At 43.6% G+C, this 19,471-nt stretch overlaps 2 protein-coding genes across 3 annotated transcripts; both read left to right on the top strand.

Moving 5' to 3' along the window:
- Window positions 1–7,686: 7,686 nt before the first annotated feature.
- On the top strand, window positions 7,687–14,087 carry porcnl (porcupine O-acyltransferase like). Of its 2 annotated transcripts, none has more exons than XM_062541357.1 (13): window positions 7,687–8,035; window positions 8,821–8,973; window positions 9,330–9,522; window positions 9,775–9,818; window positions 9,974–10,155; window positions 10,275–10,405; window positions 10,729–10,854; window positions 11,227–11,327; window positions 11,641–11,717; window positions 12,105–12,168; window positions 12,718–12,803; window positions 13,232–13,342; window positions 13,612–14,087. In XM_062541357.1, the coding sequence occupies exons 2-13, from the start codon at window positions 8,838–8,840 to the stop codon at window positions 13,708–13,710; spliced, it is 1,350 nt and encodes a 449-aa protein (XP_062397341.1). In that variant the 5' UTR covers window positions 7,687–8,035; window positions 8,821–8,837; the 3' UTR covers window positions 13,711–14,087. The 2 variants fall into 2 exon arrangements, with proteins under 2 accessions (XP_062397341.1, XP_062397340.1); XM_062541356.1 differs by having other exon boundaries at window positions 7,688–8,040.
- A 271-nt stretch (window positions 14,088–14,358) lies between these two features.
- Window positions 14,359–19,443, top strand: si:dkey-16n15.6 (organic solute transporter subunit alpha). The gene is made up of 8 exons (XM_062540066.1): window positions 14,359–14,412; window positions 14,515–14,651; window positions 15,035–15,186; window positions 15,312–15,385; window positions 15,597–15,752; window positions 16,650–16,761; window positions 18,501–18,753; window positions 18,933–19,443. Exons 2-8 carry the CDS (start codon window positions 14,588–14,590, stop codon window positions 19,415–19,417), a joined length of 1,296 nt encoding a protein of 431 aa, XP_062396050.1. The 5' UTR covers window positions 14,359–14,412; window positions 14,515–14,587; the 3' UTR covers window positions 19,418–19,443.
- Window positions 19,444–19,471: the final 28 nt, after the last annotated feature.

The raw sequence follows: 19,471 nt of genomic DNA, 5'->3' as shown, positions 1-19,471 counted from the left end.
TTGTGCTATTTTTAGCTGAGAGTTAATAAGCTGCATTTATTTACTCACAATGTGTTAATAGGCTTTGGTATTGCATTCATTTACAGCACTCGCATATCAAGACACCGTTAATCTAACCACTCTCAAATGTATTTGTTGTCAACCAGTTTGTGATGGTGGCATACCTGTTGAGTCTAGTTCAATTTAAAGTGTTCAATCAATTGACGAATTAACTTTTATGCCACCAAAAAACGCATAAGGCATCATTTTCAATATGACATTCTTCTCAGTGAAAAGTTTATTTCTAACTCTACGCCTGCATCCTGGCTTTAATATTTATATATCCTAATGCACACTCCCCAGGGTGAACTGATTGAAAGCACCATGGCATAGTGGGAAGTCATCTAGATAGCAGTCAGCGTCTAATGGGTGTCCTGACACCTGAGTTCACCTGAGCTCGATTTGCATTGTGCCTGGCCTGATCCCTGCAGATGGGCGACTGTCTCTCATTTGTCACCCACAGACAGGTAGCACGGTGCCCACTCCTCTTCTAGCTGCCTGTGTCAGATGTGCATGCTGCGATCCTATAAGTGTCTTGAGGTGTGAGTGACTGCGCCTGTCACGACTCGTCGGAACCACTGTCACCCATCCATCCTCGCTCTCTACCTGACAGTCTTCTATCCCCCTTTTTTATCTCTCTTGATTTTCTCTCACTCTCTCTCTCTCTTTCTTTCTCTCTGTTTCTCTACCTCAGGGATGTGTTGGGAATTTCTTACCTTGCCCTCACTCAGACTAATTTATCATGGAGACAGGCCACCGAGATTGCTTGAGTTCTTCCGGAAAACTGTGGAGAAACACGAAGACGAGGAAAAAAGGCAATCACAGATAAAAAAATGAGCAACACCAAGAGTGAGGAGCTTGGGCTCGGCAGCTAAATGGACGGGCTAGTTCTTGTCCAGAAGGGGAAAATGGGTCCCCCCCACAAAAAAAACTCCTGCCGTCGTGCAAGGTGATGGGGTTTTCCAATAAAAAAGAGAGAGAAAAAGACGCAATTGATGCAGTACCTTTTTCTTTTGATTCTTCTCCAAGGCTTTGGAATAATCCAGTTTAGTTAAGCTCCCTTGATGACTGAATTATTACACTGCAATAAAAAAAAACAAATCACACCAAATGCTTTCATTCATGCCGTAAACCAGATGATCACGTCTCAGTGTGCATCCTCAGACTAAGCTGAGCGCGAGCTCTCTCACTGCGTGGTGGCACACACAAAGGCTGAGACCGGTCGCGAGAAGCATGGCATTCCAAACGGCGTGGCTGACACCATTCTGGCGCGGCGGCGGCGGCAAATCCCTCTCTCTCTCCTTCTCCCTCGCTCGGTCGCTCTCAGCCACAGCAGAAGCCAATACCCACCAGCTACTGCTCATTCTCTCCTTCTCTCCCTCTTTCCTTCAGCGGGCCAGCGGTGGTACCTCCCCTCCCCTGCCCCCTCCCACCAGGGTTTTTTTTTGCCATCTTCTTATTTGCTGCTCTCCTTTTCTCCCTCCCCCCATTCCATGTACCTCTCTCATTCTGTCGCTCTCTCTCTCTCTCCCCCCCATCGCCTTTCCCTGTTACCTGAGCAACAGCTTAGCATCCTCTCCATTGTCACCAAATAACACACTATGTGCTTTTGTTATGCTTATTATTTGCAGTAAGAAACACATAGAAGCCCTTGCTATAGCTGCTGTGTGAATGGGTTTTCTTACATGCAATCCAGCACAAGGATATCTTCAGCCACTAATGAGCATTCTGCAGATCTAACATTAGATCATCAACTTGAATCCACTGCTATGATGCCACACTAGAAGGTGGTTGAAGGAGAGAATATATGGCGTGCTTACTGGCAATAAGGGAAAGGTCACGCCAGCTAATGTCAGATAATACTGTAATCCCGGTCTGAGTTATTGGCCGCCCATATCTTTATGAATAGGACATTACGCGTCTACAGACTGACACAGCAGGACAGTAAATTACACTGGATACTTCCCTCCCTGCATGCGACTGATAATCCTCGGCTACTGTCGCTGTGGTTTCGCTCCCTTACCACCCCACCACCACACTACATACCCCCAAACTGCCACACTCTATACCCCCAAACGTCCCCCTCCAAAAGAAAGGGCCGGCTTTCCAGCTTTGCTTTCTTATCAGGGTATTTATGAGCCCTGCAGCAACAGATTGGTTTGTTGACGACACGGATTATCACGACACACCGGCGAGCGCACAATACCCTCAGATCATCTGTTGACCCCTTCCTGTACTGTTTGATTCCTTAATACTTCCATCTACGGCACCAGGTCTGCACGGGAATATATTTGGGCTCTAATCTTCCCTCTCCTGTCCCAGGTCATGCTGCAGACACCGAGGGATTTGCTCTGCGTTATTATTGCACACGGCGCGGGGGTGAAGAGCGCTGTATGGGTGTTATGGGAGAGAGTCTTCCTCCTCTTCCTCTTCCTCCTCTTCCTCTCTTTCCGTTTCGCTCACCCATCGCAGGCCGGTGAGTGCCGTTAATCACAGAGAGAGCAATTGCCCTGAGTCACCTCTCTGTCATGCATCACTCCCCTCAGCATCATAAATACACACACACACACACACACACACACACACACACACACACACATACACAGAGAGAGAGAGAGAGAGAGAAGAGAGACAGCAAAATATATTCTCCATTTAATCCCATTATATGAGGATTAAATACATTGGGGCGTTATATTGGGATTGTTAGGATATTATCTTTTTTTCCCTTCAACTACAGACATGGATATAGAAGTGTAGTACGCCTGTGAGCTGCCACCATTCATAAAGCTAAATCTGTGACAGAATGTTACAGCAGTTGGAGTCAGCTCACTGACCCAGTGAGCGTCTACTACACAGATGTGGCCTTCCTCTCTCCCCACTGCGGAGAGAGTATATCTGTCAACTGCTAACCTCTCCTTGCTGACCCTATCTGTGTAGCACTGTCTACAGCCTCAGCATCGCCACACACGGATCACACTATAGTGCCTTTAATGTTGAGGAAACAGAGAGGATAGAGAGGAAACAGCAGAGAGAGAGAGAGAGCGTAAAAGCACAAGGGTTTGGGAGGGGAGAGAGAAAGAGAGGGTTGGAGTTGTATAACGACACAAAGAACAATGATTAGAAAACAGTGAGAAGACTGGCAGTGAAATTAATTGATATTTGTGAATTATCTCTGTGAGTTTCCTTTTTGGTGTTTGCTGAGAAATTGATAGACACCAGGTAATGAAAGATACCACTGTTGCCTACGCCAGGTAATTTCAAAGATAACACATTATTTCCATTACGCTGTTTCTGGTTTCCATTGCTTTGTGCATCTGAACAGAGAGCTCTGTGATTGAGATATTTCACTGTGCCATTAGTATGCATTAGAGCGTATGGAATGGATTTGAATAGTGGGAGACAGACTGAATTTTAACAATGTGCTCATGACTAATTTACTGAGTCGAGTCTATATAGTAGTGGGGTGTTGTAAATAATAAACATGGCATGTCCATCAGGGAAATCAACATCTGTTTTCAAATCTCATTATTCAATTTTGTTTCTGTTTGTGCTTCTGTGTATATGTATATGTCTGTGTGTGTGTCTATGTGTGTACGTGTGTGTGAACAAGTACATGTCTGTGCACATTCATGTTTACACAGAGACAGTAACATTTTCAATTCAAACGCTGTGTCGTCAGCGTGGTTCAGTTGCAAGGCACCTACAGTACTATCGACTCAATTTCATGGTGCAGGGCTGCTGAAGGCTCATAATTTATTTGCATTACATCTGCACGTGTTCCTCCTTTAACAGCGATTCCTGTCCATGGCCAGAGGCCCTCGTGCAACACTTGACTGTGAGCAGCAGAAGCCCCTCTCCTGCCACCCACCCACACAGACACACAGACACACACAGACACACACAGACACACAGACACACACACACACACACACACACACACACACACACACACACACACACACACACACACACACACACAGTGAGAGTAGGCGACATTTCATTTCAGCCCAGCGCGATTTCCCTCCCAACATTTCCCTCTCTCTGCTTATCTCACATCAAGAGCCCAATGTGTTTTTTCGGTGCATGTGATATCCTGTTCCATTACGCTGCGGAGGGTCTGAACGAAACATCCAGAATGGGACAGGAGAGGGAGCTTTTTGCGTGAAGGTCACGGGTAAACACACTCCTAATACACCCCCTCACACACACACACACACACACACACACACACACACACACATACCATCCCTTGCCCATCCTGAGCGACATGCCACGGGATTTCAGATATAGCGAAGGATTTGACAAGCAATTATAGAGGTATCTGTAATGTTCCTGCTCAGACAGGGCACGGGGGGAACAGACAGGAAGAGATCCAGGCGAGAGAGAGAGAGGGCATGGAGGGGGACCGTGATGAGAGGGGCAACGTCAGGCTGTCACCAGGAGATGAGACGGCACCCCTCTCCCCCTCCCTCGTTTGGGTGCGGGGGTCCACGGAGATACGGAGAGCAGGGAGATATATATCCGGCTGTGCATCTGCTGTCTGTAGAGGGGAAATGCTTTATGCGCGCTGATAAGATCTACAAATTGGAACAATGTGGAAATTGGATGGAAAGATGGTGAAATACCGGAAACTGCTACTCGCATGAAGATTCTGTATCAGCTGTAATATTCTTGATATGAGGCAAAGCAAAGATGGATACCACTACTACAGCTGCTCTAATTGAGACAACAATATTTGAGCTATTGGCTCACCAAACAGAAGACACATTTGCACAGGGAAATTAATTATTCTGTGTCCTATGTATTATACTGTCAGCAATTCTGTAATGTGTGCGTGCATGCGCATGGACACTCGCATCAGTGTGTGTGTGTGTGTGTGTGTTTACAATTGCATGTCTGAAGCAGTGAATGAAATCTATTCATTTAAATGTGTAAATATTTAAAAAGAATACGGCAGATTGTATGCCCACTGTGATTGAATGCACCTTCCATTTAACATTTTGTTTCAAATGAATTGCAATAGCCAATCTCTAGAAAAATACATATCATATTACATCAGAATCAATAGTCTCATAAATTATCTTTTCACACGACTGACCTAATTGTGAAATTGCACTGTTGATGCCTGGCACCCATTTCTTGACCAATACACTGACACATATAGAATTTAAACTGAATGCATACAGTGCATATAAAACATATGACATACGGTATGCTTAAATGAGCATACTACGTAACCATAGAACATAGTTTGACACATACAGTACATTTCATACGTTGCAGATCCATCAACTCATACCTATTCAACTTTCCCCTGTGCTTCTTTTCAAAAGCAAAACACTAAATAATGAGGGCCAGCCAATTCGACCTGCTAAAGACCCCTAATTACACCTCCACCTTAATAACAGCGTTAATGGCACCTACAGAAGAGAAAGTAATGACAGAGAGAGAGACAGAGGACGGAGAGAGAGAGAGCGAGGGAGGTCAAGCAGAGGGGAACGGCGGAGCGGTGTAGGAAAAACCCCTGTGCGTGGACCAGCACTGGGAACCCACAGCTCTGGACAGTGATTGGAGGATACAGACAGAGCTGATTAGGCAGTGAGAGATAATAGATTTCCTCTGATGCCCTGGATGATCCATAGGCCCTGTCTCCCACGGCCTAATGAATGGGAGAGACATTACGGATACCGGGATACGGAGGAGGCAGAGGAGCAATGGTATCTGGGGACGTTTAGGAAGAGAGGAAATGATTGGTGTGTGGAACAGAAGCATTTGGGGAATACGCATTTGAGAAAACAGTGGAAAAATATTGAAATGATGTCAGATTTTTACAGTGGCATGGTCATGTCTTCCGCTTCGTTCTCAGTCTGTTAGGCAATCAGCCATTACAAAAGATGGTACTCTTAAAGTGATAGTTGAGATGTAGTATTATCAAGCAATCAAAATCAAATGAAGAGGCATGCCATCCTGTATATAGGGTATTTAGATTTCAATCCGCACATCCTCTACCTGTTTCTCAGAACTATTGGAACTAATGAGGCTTGTTATCGTCAATCGTTCATTGACAGTACAATTCTCTTGCTTAGTAGACATCCTTTGTTTTCGCTCAAGCAATGCAATTGACAGACCCAGAGGATTGCAGTCAAACACTTGTACCAGGGACCAGCTCTACATCACTTGGGGGATGGGGGACGAATGAGCCAGACGGACTCGCCTGAGTTTCTATGGCAAAGAGGAGAGAGAGAGAAGAATAAAGGAAGCAAAAGGGGATGGGGGAAGGGTTGGTAGTAGCAGTGATGTGAATGTATATAACTGCATTGTAGAGCCTCACCCTCCAGGTGACAGTACCTACAAAAGGCTTAATCCACCGAAAACATCCTCTCACCCGGTGTGTTTCAACACGTGCGGGGCATTATCAGAACAGTGCATTAAACCGCCCGCCCAAAAGCTCTTGCCATCTTCTCCAACATAACTGGAGAGTGTATTGCCTCATATGTGGCTTATGCACGGAAGCAATTTATTTCTTTGCTGTCGCTTCGTACACATAAGCTGCATACAGCTCATTTTCTGCCCTTTGATATACGATGTTGGGAATTTGTGCGCAGCAGTATTACGAAACGGGCTTTATTTTCTGCGTGTCGGACCCCTGTGTTCTACCTACTTCGGCCCAATAATATTGACCCACTGGGACAGTAAATAAGGCAGCTCACTACTTCCCTTCCGGCCATTTTAAGTGGAGCAATAAGGTAGAGATTGTTCAGTCTCTGTAGGCCATCCCCCCCCCGAAGGCTGCTGTTTCACTCCATCAGGCCCTGTACTGCTGCAGCTCTGCGGTTCAGGTCTGTGGATGCCTCTTCTTACTACTCCACTCTCTCCACTCACCTCCACGCATACTGTAGCTCATTTGTTAATTACTTTATGCAGATTATGTGCTGACTTTCAAACCCATACTTTACTAAAAACTGTCAATACATGTGCCAGTGCAGATGACTGAGAGACCCTTGACACAATGGCATAGTGGCGTGTTGCAGAGTGTGTGAGAGAGAGAGAGAGAGAGAGAGAGAGAGAGGGGGGGGGGTGGCAGAGAGAGAGAGGGTGGCAGAGAGAGAGAGAGAGAATGAGAGAGAGAGAGAGAGAGAGAGAGGCCATATTTCAAGGCCTAATTCATCAAGTCGCATGTCTGCTCCATGTGGGTCAGCAGCACAGGGGAGTGGTGGGGGAGGGAAGCGAGTGCAGGGGCTGCTTCTGAACAGCAGCCTGAGCCGAGGCCCGGCTCAAACCCCCAGGTGTATAAATAGGCTCCTGCTGCTGAGGGTAGTGATGAATTAGAGGCAGGCAATAATTTAACCCTGAAGGACTTTGGTTAAGCAGGCAAGAGCGACACCATGCCCGCAGCTGATGGTACTGCATGCAGCCTGCTACTTATAGGCCTTCCAGTCATGAGGCACTGTGATAGAGTGTTCTCATGCTTATTTCAGAATTAGAAAATGCAATAGATTATAGATCGTTTTTTTTTTGTTATTAAATTAAACCTATGTCAACATTATGTATTTTAAAAACGGATTTTGTTCAGCTTTTTTCGTATGTAACTGTTACAGATCATAATGGAAAACAGGCTACTGAAGGGCTATAGGCTACACTGATATGTGGTTTCACTGACAGTTGAATAGCCGACAACAGGACTTCAACCATCGCAAATACTGCACCTTCACTGACATTCTCCAACACGCACAGCATCACACAAAATCTTTTCGCGTAGCCTATGTATTTTCAGCCATGACCATTGGCTAAGACTTCTCCCATGGTATGATTGATTTACTGGAGACTCTCAGTCTAGGTTTGTTTGGCCGACTTTTACGAGCCCAGATGTAACTTGCATACCACGTTTTTGAGACATCTGGAGGTATCCCTGTGATGTCCCTGAATCCGAGCTCGGGTCGAGATTTGCATGATACTTCCGGAATCCGCATTTCCAATGCAGTGAGCTTTGGCTGAGGTAAGGTAAGAATTTCAAACACAACGCAGAATTTCGTGCGGGGGACACTAAAACCAGTTTGTCATCGAGCAGCGAATAATGTTGCAAATCCCGAGAGGCGCTATGGTCGTGATCTGTAGATGATTCAGTCTCGATTGTGAACCAGAGTAAAGATTTGTGGAGCTCGGCGAATATTTCTCAACTTGTTTCAGTCGTACTGAATAAAGTATTTTTTGTGTGGCGGTGGTTACCTTAGTGTTTCCTTACATGCATAAATAATCTTTAGCTGTCTTGGTCAGCACTCGGTCCTGTTTTCAGGCGTGTAAAAGATCAGAGGCGGGACACAGCTCTGTTACATTTCATTGTTCGCAATGCATGGTTAAACATAGCTGTAGCATTCGTAACCACAGCTAGGTCAATGATACCCTCTGCAGGCATAGCTGTATTAATCTGTCCCCTGTTTCGCCCGCTAGCGTCGTTAGCCTAACTACAATTTCCATAAAGGATACACGACTAGCCTATTATTTGTAGGCAGGAAATACGTGTCTGTAAACACTGTTGCAATGTTCTGTAAATTTGCAACATTGTTGCAGTATTCGTGGAAGCGCACGGTTACATGTAACTTCGAGCACTTTCACAGCAATTGATGCAGTTTCTACTCCCCCTTCATCTGTTAATTTTTGGCAGTTGACATTCCATAGTTCTAGCTCAGATGTCATGACTGTGTCATTTGTGTGTGTGTGTGTGTGTGTGTGTGTGTGTGTGTGTGTGTGTGTGTAGTTAACCCTGCTATCTTCTCCCCCTAGATTCTTCAGGAGATGCCATGGCAACATTCAGTAGGTGGGAGTTGTTCCAGGAGTTGGCAGTAGGCTGTGTGTTCCCCACTGCTCAGCAGGGCTTTGATCAAGTATGGCAGCTCCTCTTTGTATGCGTGCTGTTTCGCCTTCTCTGTCGGACAGGTGAGAATGTCTGCCACTGTCTATCTGTTTTGAAATACACAAAGCTCACAAGGGCACACACACCCCAAACTGACCTATATTGACATTGCATGGTAACTTAAGCAACAAAATAAACAGTGAAATATCAGGATAGGCCTACAGTATGCCATGTTGCAGTTGCTCATGTTTTTTATTGTGAACGTTGAACACACAACCATTTTGTAGCTATTGTTAAACCTTATAAATACACCTATAAGCAGCATTCTCATATGTCTAGAAAGTAAACACATTTTCTCAAATTGTCATTTTGACCATCTCTGTGAAGCCCCATTAGATGACCCTGACTGATCCTGTGTCTGTTGTTGGTCCTCTTGCAGGTCTGCCACCAAGTGTGAAACATTTGTGTTCGTCAGCTGCGGGGCTCTATTGCCTGTACCAGTTCTTCGAGCTGCACATGGTGTGGGTGTTGCTGCTAAGCGTCCTGTGCTACCTCACCCTCTTCCTGGTCTGTTACTCCAACAGTCGCGGCACCTTCCTTTCTCTCGCCATCCTCATCTATCTTCTTGTGGGGTAAGGATCATCATCAGAACCATTTTTATTTATTTGATCTTATTATGACGGATGAGTGTGGTTGACTGATTGGTTTTGTTAAATTCTTTATCTTTTTTCTCTTGGATTTGATTTTTTTGAAAATATGATTTATTTAGGTATGTTTGGGTTCACTTTTACTGTGAGTGATGTTGGATGAAAGTTACTGCAAGTCACACTAGGATTATGTGTTAAATTATTAAGTACTATCTCACTGCTCTTTTTGTCTCCAAGGGAGCTGCATTTGGTGGATGCTACAACCTGGATAAAAATAAGAGGTGAATGAAATATTTCATGCAACATTTCTAGTATCTACTGTTGTTCCAGCCTGGTCTGGATAATTTACCCACACAGCTTTATAGAAAAGTTATTTCAACATACCAGCACGAGTGCAGTGAATTGTAGTGTGGCATTTATTTGACTCCCTGTCCAGGATCCCAGATGGTGATAGCTATGAAGGCTATCTCATTGGCCTTTGATTTGGACAGAGGGGTCATTTCTACTTTCCCTTCACCTGTGGAATTCATGGGCTACATTATGTTTGTGGGGACAGTCGTTTTCGGTCCCTGGATCAGCTTCACCAGTTACAAAGATGCAATCGAAAGCCGCAAGTTGGTGAGCAAGACTATCTGTTTGTCTTTCAGCCAGCTTTAAACCTGGCATGGTCAGCTGACGGATGTGCTGAAATATTTCCTGTCCATCGGACAATAGCTATAAACTTCTTCTCTCCACAGAAATTTTCCTGGTTTGCAAAGATCTCTGGGAGCTGGGTGAAGTGTCAGCTCTGCTTGGTCGTGTCGACTTGCATTGCACCGTACCTCTTCCCATACCTGATCCCAGTAGATGGAGGTGAATATCTGAACAGGTAACTGAACGTCAAATCAAATCACTTATTTTGTTAAGCATCATGGTAAATTAGCTTGTCAGAAATGACTGTGGCCTCGATGGGGGAACTCATATTAGATTAGATGTCATACAATCATTTGAGACATTATTGTGTGTATGTGTGATATTTTGTAGTCATTTGTTTGTTTTTATGAGTGTATTGCATGGTGAATGCTTGTTGATGGACAACACACTGTAGGCTGCTGGACACCTGAATTTCCCCTGTGGGGATGAATAAAGCACCTACCTACCTACCTACCTACCTATCTATCTATCTATCTATCTATTGTGTTTTATCCATAGGTGGCTCGATGCCTACGAGAATGCAGTGTCTTTCCACTACAGCCACTACTTTGTGAGCTTCCTGAGCGAGACCACCACCACACTGGCAGGAGCTGGCTACACGGACCACAAGGACAATGTCAAATGGTGAGAAGCCGAAGGGCCCAAATAATTGCTGTTTCTTTAGCAACAACGTGGAGAGTGAGAACAGATATTTGGAATTCATTATACTGGTCTGGTCTAGTGTTGTAGCTGTTGGTAATCTCCGTTTATTCTAGGTGGACTTTTTTTAAAAAACAGGATAGGAACAACAGAGGGAAATGAGGCTAACTCGGCTTATGTTACCTTTGTCTGTTGATGTACTGTAATGAGCACTGTCCCTGTTAAATAAACAGGTAGATAATAGAATACATGTTGCCCTGAAGTACTGTTAATCAGCTTTGACATAAAGTGACACTAGCTAAATAAAATAGAATGTGTTTTGAACTGAACAATGGATGCATCCTTGTCTTCATGTAGGGACATGACTGTGGCAAACCCTGTACATGTGGAACTGCCCCGGTCCATGGTAGAGGTTGTGACGTCCTGGAACGCTCCCATGTCTCGATGGTTAAATGCATGTAAGTGTGTCTCAATCCTGAAAAGGCTTTTCCTTTTTCCAAATATACAAAGTCGCTAAGATACTGATGTTGTTGGAAATGAAAATGTAGCATACAGTATGTGCAACTATAAATCGAAGAAATTAGAATTATGATTAATTTAAGCTTAAAACTAACTTAGTACAATGCTGACCGTTTGATTTAAGAACAATGTACACTCCATTATAAATAGCGTACATAGACAGTAGAGTGCAGATTTAGCTAGACCACAATTTACGTGGCAGAAATATTATCTCCTAGACATGTCTTTTTGTCTTGGTCTTTGCTTCTACAGATGTCTTCAAAAGTGCACTTAAACTGGGAACATTTCCTGCCATTTTGGTCACCTACACAGCCAGTGCCTTACTGCATGTGAGTCTGAAGTTCTGTTCATACAGTATTTTGCTTAAACTGGTCTTTTAAAGTCTTGATGTTGTCGAAATCAGTCATGTCTTTGATGGAATTTTAAACATTAAACAGCTGTGGATTTTAAGTAAGTTTCAAAGTGCACAGCTTTTTTTAGTGTATGGACGTGCTTGAGTTTCAGGTTTATGATACATCATGCATTCTGTTTGAAGTGAAGTCTCTGGCAGATCAAAGTCTATACAGACAGACTCTTCTCTATAGGCTAAGGGTGCTGCCAATGCCTCAGAGATCAAATTGGTCTATCTATTCTTTAAAGACTGTTGCTTGCTACCAGCTACGCGGGGACAACAATAAATGAAAGAAAAAATATATTGTGTGTTTGTGTTCTTCCAGGGACTTAGTTTCCACCTTGGCGCAGTCCTGTTGTCTCTTGGGTTCATCACCTATGTGGAACACGGTACTTTCTACTCACACCTTTTCTCTGATCAAAAACTTGCCACTGTTAAGGGTAGACTCAGAGTGTTTCTAAATCAATGCAATTCAATCAGCACTTAGGTAGCATAGCCTTGTTTCATCATCATGTGACATTCAGGGAAGCTCTACAAGTGCCCAGAAGATGGCATCATAGTGTCATTAGTTGGTGAGTACCGTAATAAGCCTTGGAGTTAAGTAATAGGGCTGAAAATTCTGGGATACCCATTCAAAATATTTTATATAAGTGGCTTTATATTATAACAGTTGTTGTTAAACTTGATGCCTTGGGACAAAAGTCATATATTAGTGTATTCATGTTTGAAGAATTTCTAGAGAGATGGACAATACAATGTGGAGTCGCAGGAATAAACAGTGGTAACTCTATCCAACAAAGGATAATAAGAACTAGGCTACTTCAGTTTTCTGGCTGATGATGATGATGATGATGATTATCTTGATATTGATTGATTAATTGATTTATTGATTATGACCATGTGTCCAGAAGCGGGCTTACTTAAGTCTCTTGTTTCAGTTCTTAGAAAGCGCTTGGCTGCCATCTTCAGTGCCTGCATCCTGTCAAAGACTTGTCCACCTGACTGCAACCATCAAAACAAGAAGGTATTGTGTATACTAGTTGCTTTAGTTTCAGAGTTTATTTGGCTGAGCAGGAGGCAAACATTAGGTCAAATGTCGTGAGTTCCATGTAGGATTGTGGATTTACTTAACTGTTACATGACTTGTTTTTGAGATGCACCTTTTTGATACAGAATCTTTTTCGAATAGGATATGCAGATCTGTAATTGGATTAAAAGTGTGATCCGGAGTGAAAACAACCTAGAGTCTATTTATGGATGAGCTTTCGTTTCACAGCTCAAAACTACTCTGATTAACATATTTTTGCTCCCAAACAAAAGTTTGAACATGTTATCATCCATATACATGTATACTGTAGACCCTATGTTTTTTCTAACGTCAGATCATTCATTGAATTTGTTGACTTTGAAAATACAGCAGAGGAATTATCTTCTACTTGTTTCTTCTTGCAGGCTCTGTGGGTTTATGGGATCAATGTAACCTTTAGCATTCTGGCCATTTTCCACCTGACCTACCTGGGCTCTCTATTTGACACTGATATGGACAACATGGATCCAGGAGAGGTAAGGCCCTGTGAACTCTGACAAGATAGATAGATAGATAGATAGATAGATAGATAGATAGATACTTTATTGATCCTCAGGGGGAAATTCAAGACAATGCCTCAGACATGGCACAGTTGCGTTTTTGTGAAATGTACTGTAGCACAGCCACGTTTTTGGGGAAATGTGTGGATTCACTGAATTAAGTATACTGTACATGCATTCATGTTGCACTATAAATGTAGTCCATTCCTAACCTTTACATCACATCCACTCTTCCTTCTCTGCAGGGTTATCTGGCCAGTCACACCATCCAAAAATGGTCAGAACTGAGTTGGCTGAGCCATAAGCTTATGCTTGGCTGTTTTGTGTTCTACTGGCTCATATGAAGACCATCGGCAGCCCTCTTACAAAAAGACTGACTACGTACAGACAGGCGCTGTGTCTTGGGACTCGACTGACGTTCCACTGAGTGGAGAATACAGAATCCCTCACACTACAGTCAGACAACAGCACCGTTACAAATCACAAGTCATGTCAATCATGCTTGTCTGTATTTCAACAGTGTAGGTCAAGCAAAGTACCTCGGTGGGGAGTGTGCAGTCAGATGTTTTCCGTGCTCCACTACTAAGTATGATATAACTGTTATGATAGTACTCTGTTACTTTACGTGTGTTATCAGATTCACAGATTGATGGGAAAATCTGGAATGGATCTAATTTTGTATTTCTTAAAAGTGGGAGAACTGTTCATCAGATCTATTTATTTTTCTATTAAATGCTCATTTATATCCCTTTGTTGTTGTTTTTTATCTTGGATATACATGTATATATAGGCATATTATATTCTATGCTTTTCCCTAACAAAGACATTATGAACTGATAAACTGATACAATAAAGATCACAGAGATAACAGACATAGGATATCTCACAGAATGGACTTAGCCCCCATACCTGTGTGTGGTCAAACATTAACTTTTCTGATCAGGAAGGTATCATTCAGAGAGAAGGACACCACCTAGGCTTTTTACGGAAGACACCATTAGACGAAGATTAAGTTCTCGTCTTTTGGATCCCTTTCCATCTTTCAGGTGAGCGTGACTATTAAATATGACATAGTGAGTTACGGTTGTCACGTCAGGAGTGTAAACTAACAATAGGAAAAGCTTAATTCCTTTGTTTGAACTTTTCAGGCCATCAAAATGGAGTGTGTTTCGTTTCTGTGAGGCTAAAACACTGTGGGGTTTTTTACCCGCCAAGAAGATAATGGGGCATCAAAACTGCACCTGGGTTGGGGCAGAGATCCCTTTGTCATCCGATTTCTTCAAAGGTGAATAGAAATTATTGTGTTATTAAGTGTACTCCGTTTCCCAGCCCTAATTGGGGCATAGTGTCTCTTTTAGATTCCTCTTCAGAATCCAGTTTGGTACTTTTGATCATCCTATTTTTTTTGCAGAAAGTTCTTTTAAAAAAATATCGGCTTCAAGTGAAAGCGAACAGCAAAATGTTTTCATTACAAAATGTGGCTATTCTCTGTAGCAGTACCAATGATTGATTGACTGATATTCCATATAAATAAGATTGTCAATGTACGAGCACTAGCCTAAGATAAACTACCCAGTATTTTGGAGAGGTACAGTACACAACTCTTGAGAACAGCACAATGCCAGTCAGTGTTTGGTGTGACTTTCCGTGTTTGATTGTGTGCCTCAGCGATCAAGGATGAGCTCTGGCTGTTCCTCATCCCTGCCGTGCTGGCGTGTCTTCTGCTGGCACTGTTCCTGGAAGAGCTCGGCTTTTTCCTCAGGCACGTTCCCTCTTCCAGGCGGAGGCGGCTCTACCTGTGGATTCTGGGAATGTACCCGGTACTTTTTTTTTTTCCTTTAACACTGATATTTTTTTCACGTTTCATGTATGCTTTTGTCTTGTTATATCCATCATGCACTTTTCCAGTCTGACATGTTGACCTCCATCTTTTTCTCTCTCATAGATTTTTGGGTTGACCTCCATCATTGCTCTTTATATTCCACGGTCGTCTTCACTTTGCAATTTCATGGCAGCCCTGTAAGACAGAAAGCTTTTCCTTATATGTTACCATTTGGAAAGTATGAACCTGATTGTTTTTACTTCAACCATTGAATCAGTGCCTGCTGTTCGGTTCAAACAGTGTACGGCATTGTTTTTATGTTTATCTATCATGTCAGTGACTAGATATAATTAATGTTAACAGCAACTGCCTTGTACTACAGTTGTGTATGTTTTTGATTATGTTCAGGTACCATTCCATCACTTCACTGAAGTTCATGGGTCTGATAACAGACTTCTTTGGAGGCAAAAGTAGAATGGTTGAGGCCTTGGCTGGAGCTCAGGTCTCTCCTAATCCGTTCCCATGTTGTTTCTGCTGTTGCCTTCCAATGATTGGCATTACCAGGTATCAGAACTTGCCCACACCACAAAATGCATGCAGTTGAACACCGACATACAATCGAAAGCTCCATTTGATGGCACTTGTGGACAGTGTATCGTCCCATTTCGCAGAGTAGCATTAGATTAGATTCGATTCAACTTTGTTGTCATTGTGCAAGACAACCAGAGTCTGCATATAGCCAGAAAAGCAAAATATACAAATATATATAATATGTGATACACAAAGTATAGACAGGTGGTGCATAGACAGGACAAGAAATAGCCTACTGTATAATGCAGTGTAGACAGTATACGGTTAAATATAGATATGTGCAGTATATTAGCAGTTACCTTATAATCGCAGAATAACTATGGCTATGTAATATGAACAATGTATGAACAACATTTACTGATATGTGCAATGTAGCAGTAACATTATAATAGTAGCAAGAATAATATAGATATATGCAGTGTATTAACATAATATATTATCAGAAAAACAGAATAAATATGGATAATCAATATGAACCATATAGACAGATATGAACAGTATGTACAGCTATGTACAGTGTGGTAAATAATACCATCAAAAGCCAGTACCATAACGACCTGCCGTCAAAAGCCCACTGTGAAAATATCAGAATGCCTTTGGATGCACTGAGCAGGTGCAGCAGTAACCAGATCTAGGTGCGCCATACGCCAGATGTTATTGTTTACATTATTTCAGTCCAGTGTGTCTACCCTTTCCACCCAAATGATGCCTTCCACTCTCCATTGGGATACATATGGCAAAGAAATGGGTGTTAAATCCTCCCATCGGCCCTCTACTTGGACAGTGCTGCCATTTCTCGTGCCCCAGTTTTGTTCATGGTGTGTTATGAAATTAAGATGTCTCATGATGATCCAATGTTGTGACTGTTAGGACAAGCCTGGGCTGGATGATGGCTGCGGTCCTTCAGCTGTCGGTGGTGCGGACCATCCTCTTCTTCCTCACCCTGGTCCTCTGGACAGATGAGCAATATGACTACGGGGAGGTGAGTGCTGCTGTCCAAGCAGCAGCATTCTATTCTGAACAATGTATACTGTACACTCAGTGGTGCTGACCAGGGCCGGCTCTAGGCAGGGGCCAGGGTGGGCTGAGCCTAGCCTGATTACCATCGACTTTCAAAGGCTCTGCGAGACTTTAGTCTGACCAAGATCCTGTGCTAACACGGTTTCTCCAAGCGCTGGTTGACCCGCCTCGTGCCTCGATTTGCTACTGGTCGATGTCAGAAAGCGGTTTGCCGAGTTTAAACCAATAACAACACTCTTTCCTCTGCCTTGAACACGCCTCTACCCAGAGCCGTTGGAGCTGCTCAAAGTTGATTGGTTCTCGACCAAAGGGGGCAGTTCCGCAGATTTCGGGAACTCAGAAATCCTTCCCGATTAGCAGTTGACCAGACCAGCGACAGCAAAAGCCGAAGGTGTTACGTCACTGGGAGGGCGTGCCAGGCTAGGCTAAGCCCACCTAATCATTAAAATAAAACATCAAATACCCTCATTTCAAGTGTATCAAAATAAAGTATAAAATGCATTAGCCACACCATATATCAAAATAAAATACTGTATTTTGGGATTTGGAAAGTACTGAAATACTCGTTAAAATGACTATATCACTTTGCAAACCTTCCGTATCTGACTCTAACCTATTCCTTCATCAGTACACTGACTCTGTTGATTAAAAGGACAGTGTTTTAAAGCAATGTCTCTGCCTATAAGACATGCCATAACCTGCAAACAGTCCACAGGACAACTGTCTATGTGCCTTTTATATCTCTTAGCTTAAATACTGTATCAGAGATGCACTCAAAACTCACGACCTGAATTTGTCATGCGATACAAAGTGGAGACAAGTCTCTGGCCTTGTCAATGCACGCCCGGATTGAGCAATGTTGCAGGGCAACCACAGAACCGGTTCCATGTGTTCCGAATCGGATGATTAAAGTTCTCAAGAAACTGATCATTAAAGTTCTCAAGAAACTGATCATTAAAGTTCTCAAGAAACTGATCGTTAAAGTTCTCAAGAAACTCTAATGATCACTACAAGTCTGGGCAAGTCAGCACCAGTCAGAGGCTACATTCATTGTTTTGCACTTTCATGATGTCATCACATCACCAAAAGTAGGCTATAAAGGCCCCAGCTGTGGCGCAACTGGCTGGGGCACCTGCATCATACGCCGGCCACCCGGGTTCGATTCCCGCCCCGTGGTCCTATCCGGATCCCACCCCTGCTCTCTCTCCCATTCACTTCCTGTCGATTCTCTACTGTCTCTATCATTAAAGGCATAAAAAGCCCAAAAAATATATACTTAAAAAAAAGTAGGCTATAAAATATGACAAAATACTTTGTAATGTGTCAGCGATACTTCCCATTCTTTGAATTTGCGTTTTGTTTTATGTCAAACCCCAACCCCCCCAATTTCCACCAGCCAAATATAGTATGCTAGAACTGGCCCTGATGCTGCCAGTGGGTGACCACAGGACAGCATTTCCATTAGCCTCTTTCTTGACATCTGCACTAAAAGCCATGTCAGTGCTATGCTAATTCAACTTGCTTGTCTAGGCAGGCAGCTTTATTGAAGCTGAGATTTACTTTTGATTCTAATATGGTATACGTTGCACAATTTATAATCTAATATATGTATGAGTATTGACATACTTCTGGCATAATTCCCTCATGCTATGGGGGAGACTGTTGAAATATTCAGTGCTTTGCTATTGCTGTCATTCACAGGTGGAGGTGGTAAATCCTAACATGTACGTGAATGGGATCATAGGCGCGTCAACCTTCTTGTCTTTTTACGGATATCTGCTGTTTTACAAAGCAACCAAAAGTGCCTTGCATGGCTATGGCCTCAGGGCCAAATTTGTGTGCATCATCGTGGTGCTGGTGCTGTGCGGACTGCAGAGTGGGATCCTGGAGACCATGGGAGCCCTCAATGTTGTCCCCTGCACGTCACCGTTCTCAGCTCTCATGCGCTCTCAGTGTAAGTAACCTATAAGGAGAGATGACAGTAACTGGCAGTATAAGCTTTGGCTCATGATGAGCTTGTCTGTCTCTCTCGCATCCATTACTGTAATGCATTATTTAAATGAGATTTGATGATGAGTGTGTGATGACTAAATGGATGAATGTTGCACTTTTTTTTTCTTTACTGGTTTGCAGTGATATACCACTACTGTGTCATTGTGGAGATGTTTTGCATCAGCCTGTTCGCCCGCAACATTTTCCGCAAAGTGGAACCCAGCCCCGAGGAGGGCGACAGGGGGGACGACTGCTACTTCCGAGGGCCGCAGCAGGACAAGGCCGTCCAGACGGAGCAGGCGCTGCCCCTCAGTGTGCAGCTCAGCGGCCCCGCAGTGGAGGAGCCGTGGCCTGGCTGGTGCGGCGGCGGCGGCGGCGGCAGCGGCAGCGGCGGCACCTCCAACCCCAGCTACAACAGCGACAGCGAGGACACCCTCTGCCACATAGAGCACGCTCCTCTGGACCGATTCCCCTTCCCCGTGCACCCGAGGCGGCAGGAACGTCGGACTGAGGACAAGGAGGACAGTTCCAAGTTCACAGGGGAGTGTCCTCCACTGGAGCTGTCCAAAGTGACAGTCACTGCTGAAATCAACTATGATGAAAAAACAGGTGTCACTGTTGTGTAGTGAACATTAACCATAAAGGTTGTCACAGTTTATCACCATTTATTTCAGTATGAC

Source organism: Sardina pilchardus, chromosome 7 (genome assembly GCF_963854185.1).
Source record: "Sardina pilchardus chromosome 7, fSarPil1.1, whole genome shotgun sequence".
Taxonomy (NCBI): Eukaryota; Metazoa; Chordata; class Actinopteri; order Clupeiformes; family Clupeidae; genus Sardina; species Sardina pilchardus.
Note: the sequence above shows the minus strand (reverse complement) of the source record. Positions and strands in the feature narration are given on the sequence as shown.

Bases quoted from the DNA above. Each gene is read 5' to 3' on its own strand.
- si:dkey-16n15.6 (XM_062540066.1), top strand. From the start codon at position 14,588: ATGGGGCATCAAAACTGCACCTGGGTTGGGGCAGAGATCCCTTTGTCA. The intron at 15,187-15,311 runs GTACTTTTTTTT...TCTCTCTCATAG, and splicing joins GGATTCTGGGAATGTACCCG to ATTTTTGGGTTGACCTCCAT. The intron at 15,753-16,649 runs GTATCAGAACTT...TGTGACTGTTAG, and splicing joins CCAATGATTGGCATTACCAG to GACAAGCCTGGGCTGGATGA.
- porcnl (XM_062541357.1), top strand. From the start codon at position 8,838: ATGGCAACATTCAGTAGGTGGGAGTTGTTCCAGGAGTTGGCAGTAGGC. The intron at 8,974-9,329 runs GTGAGAATGTCT...GTCCTCTTGCAG, and splicing joins TCGCCTTCTCTGTCGGACAG to GTCTGCCACCAAGTGTGAAA. The intron at 13,343-13,611 runs GTAAGGCCCTGT...CCTTCTCTGCAG, and splicing joins ACAACATGGATCCAGGAGAG to GGTTATCTGGCCAGTCACAC.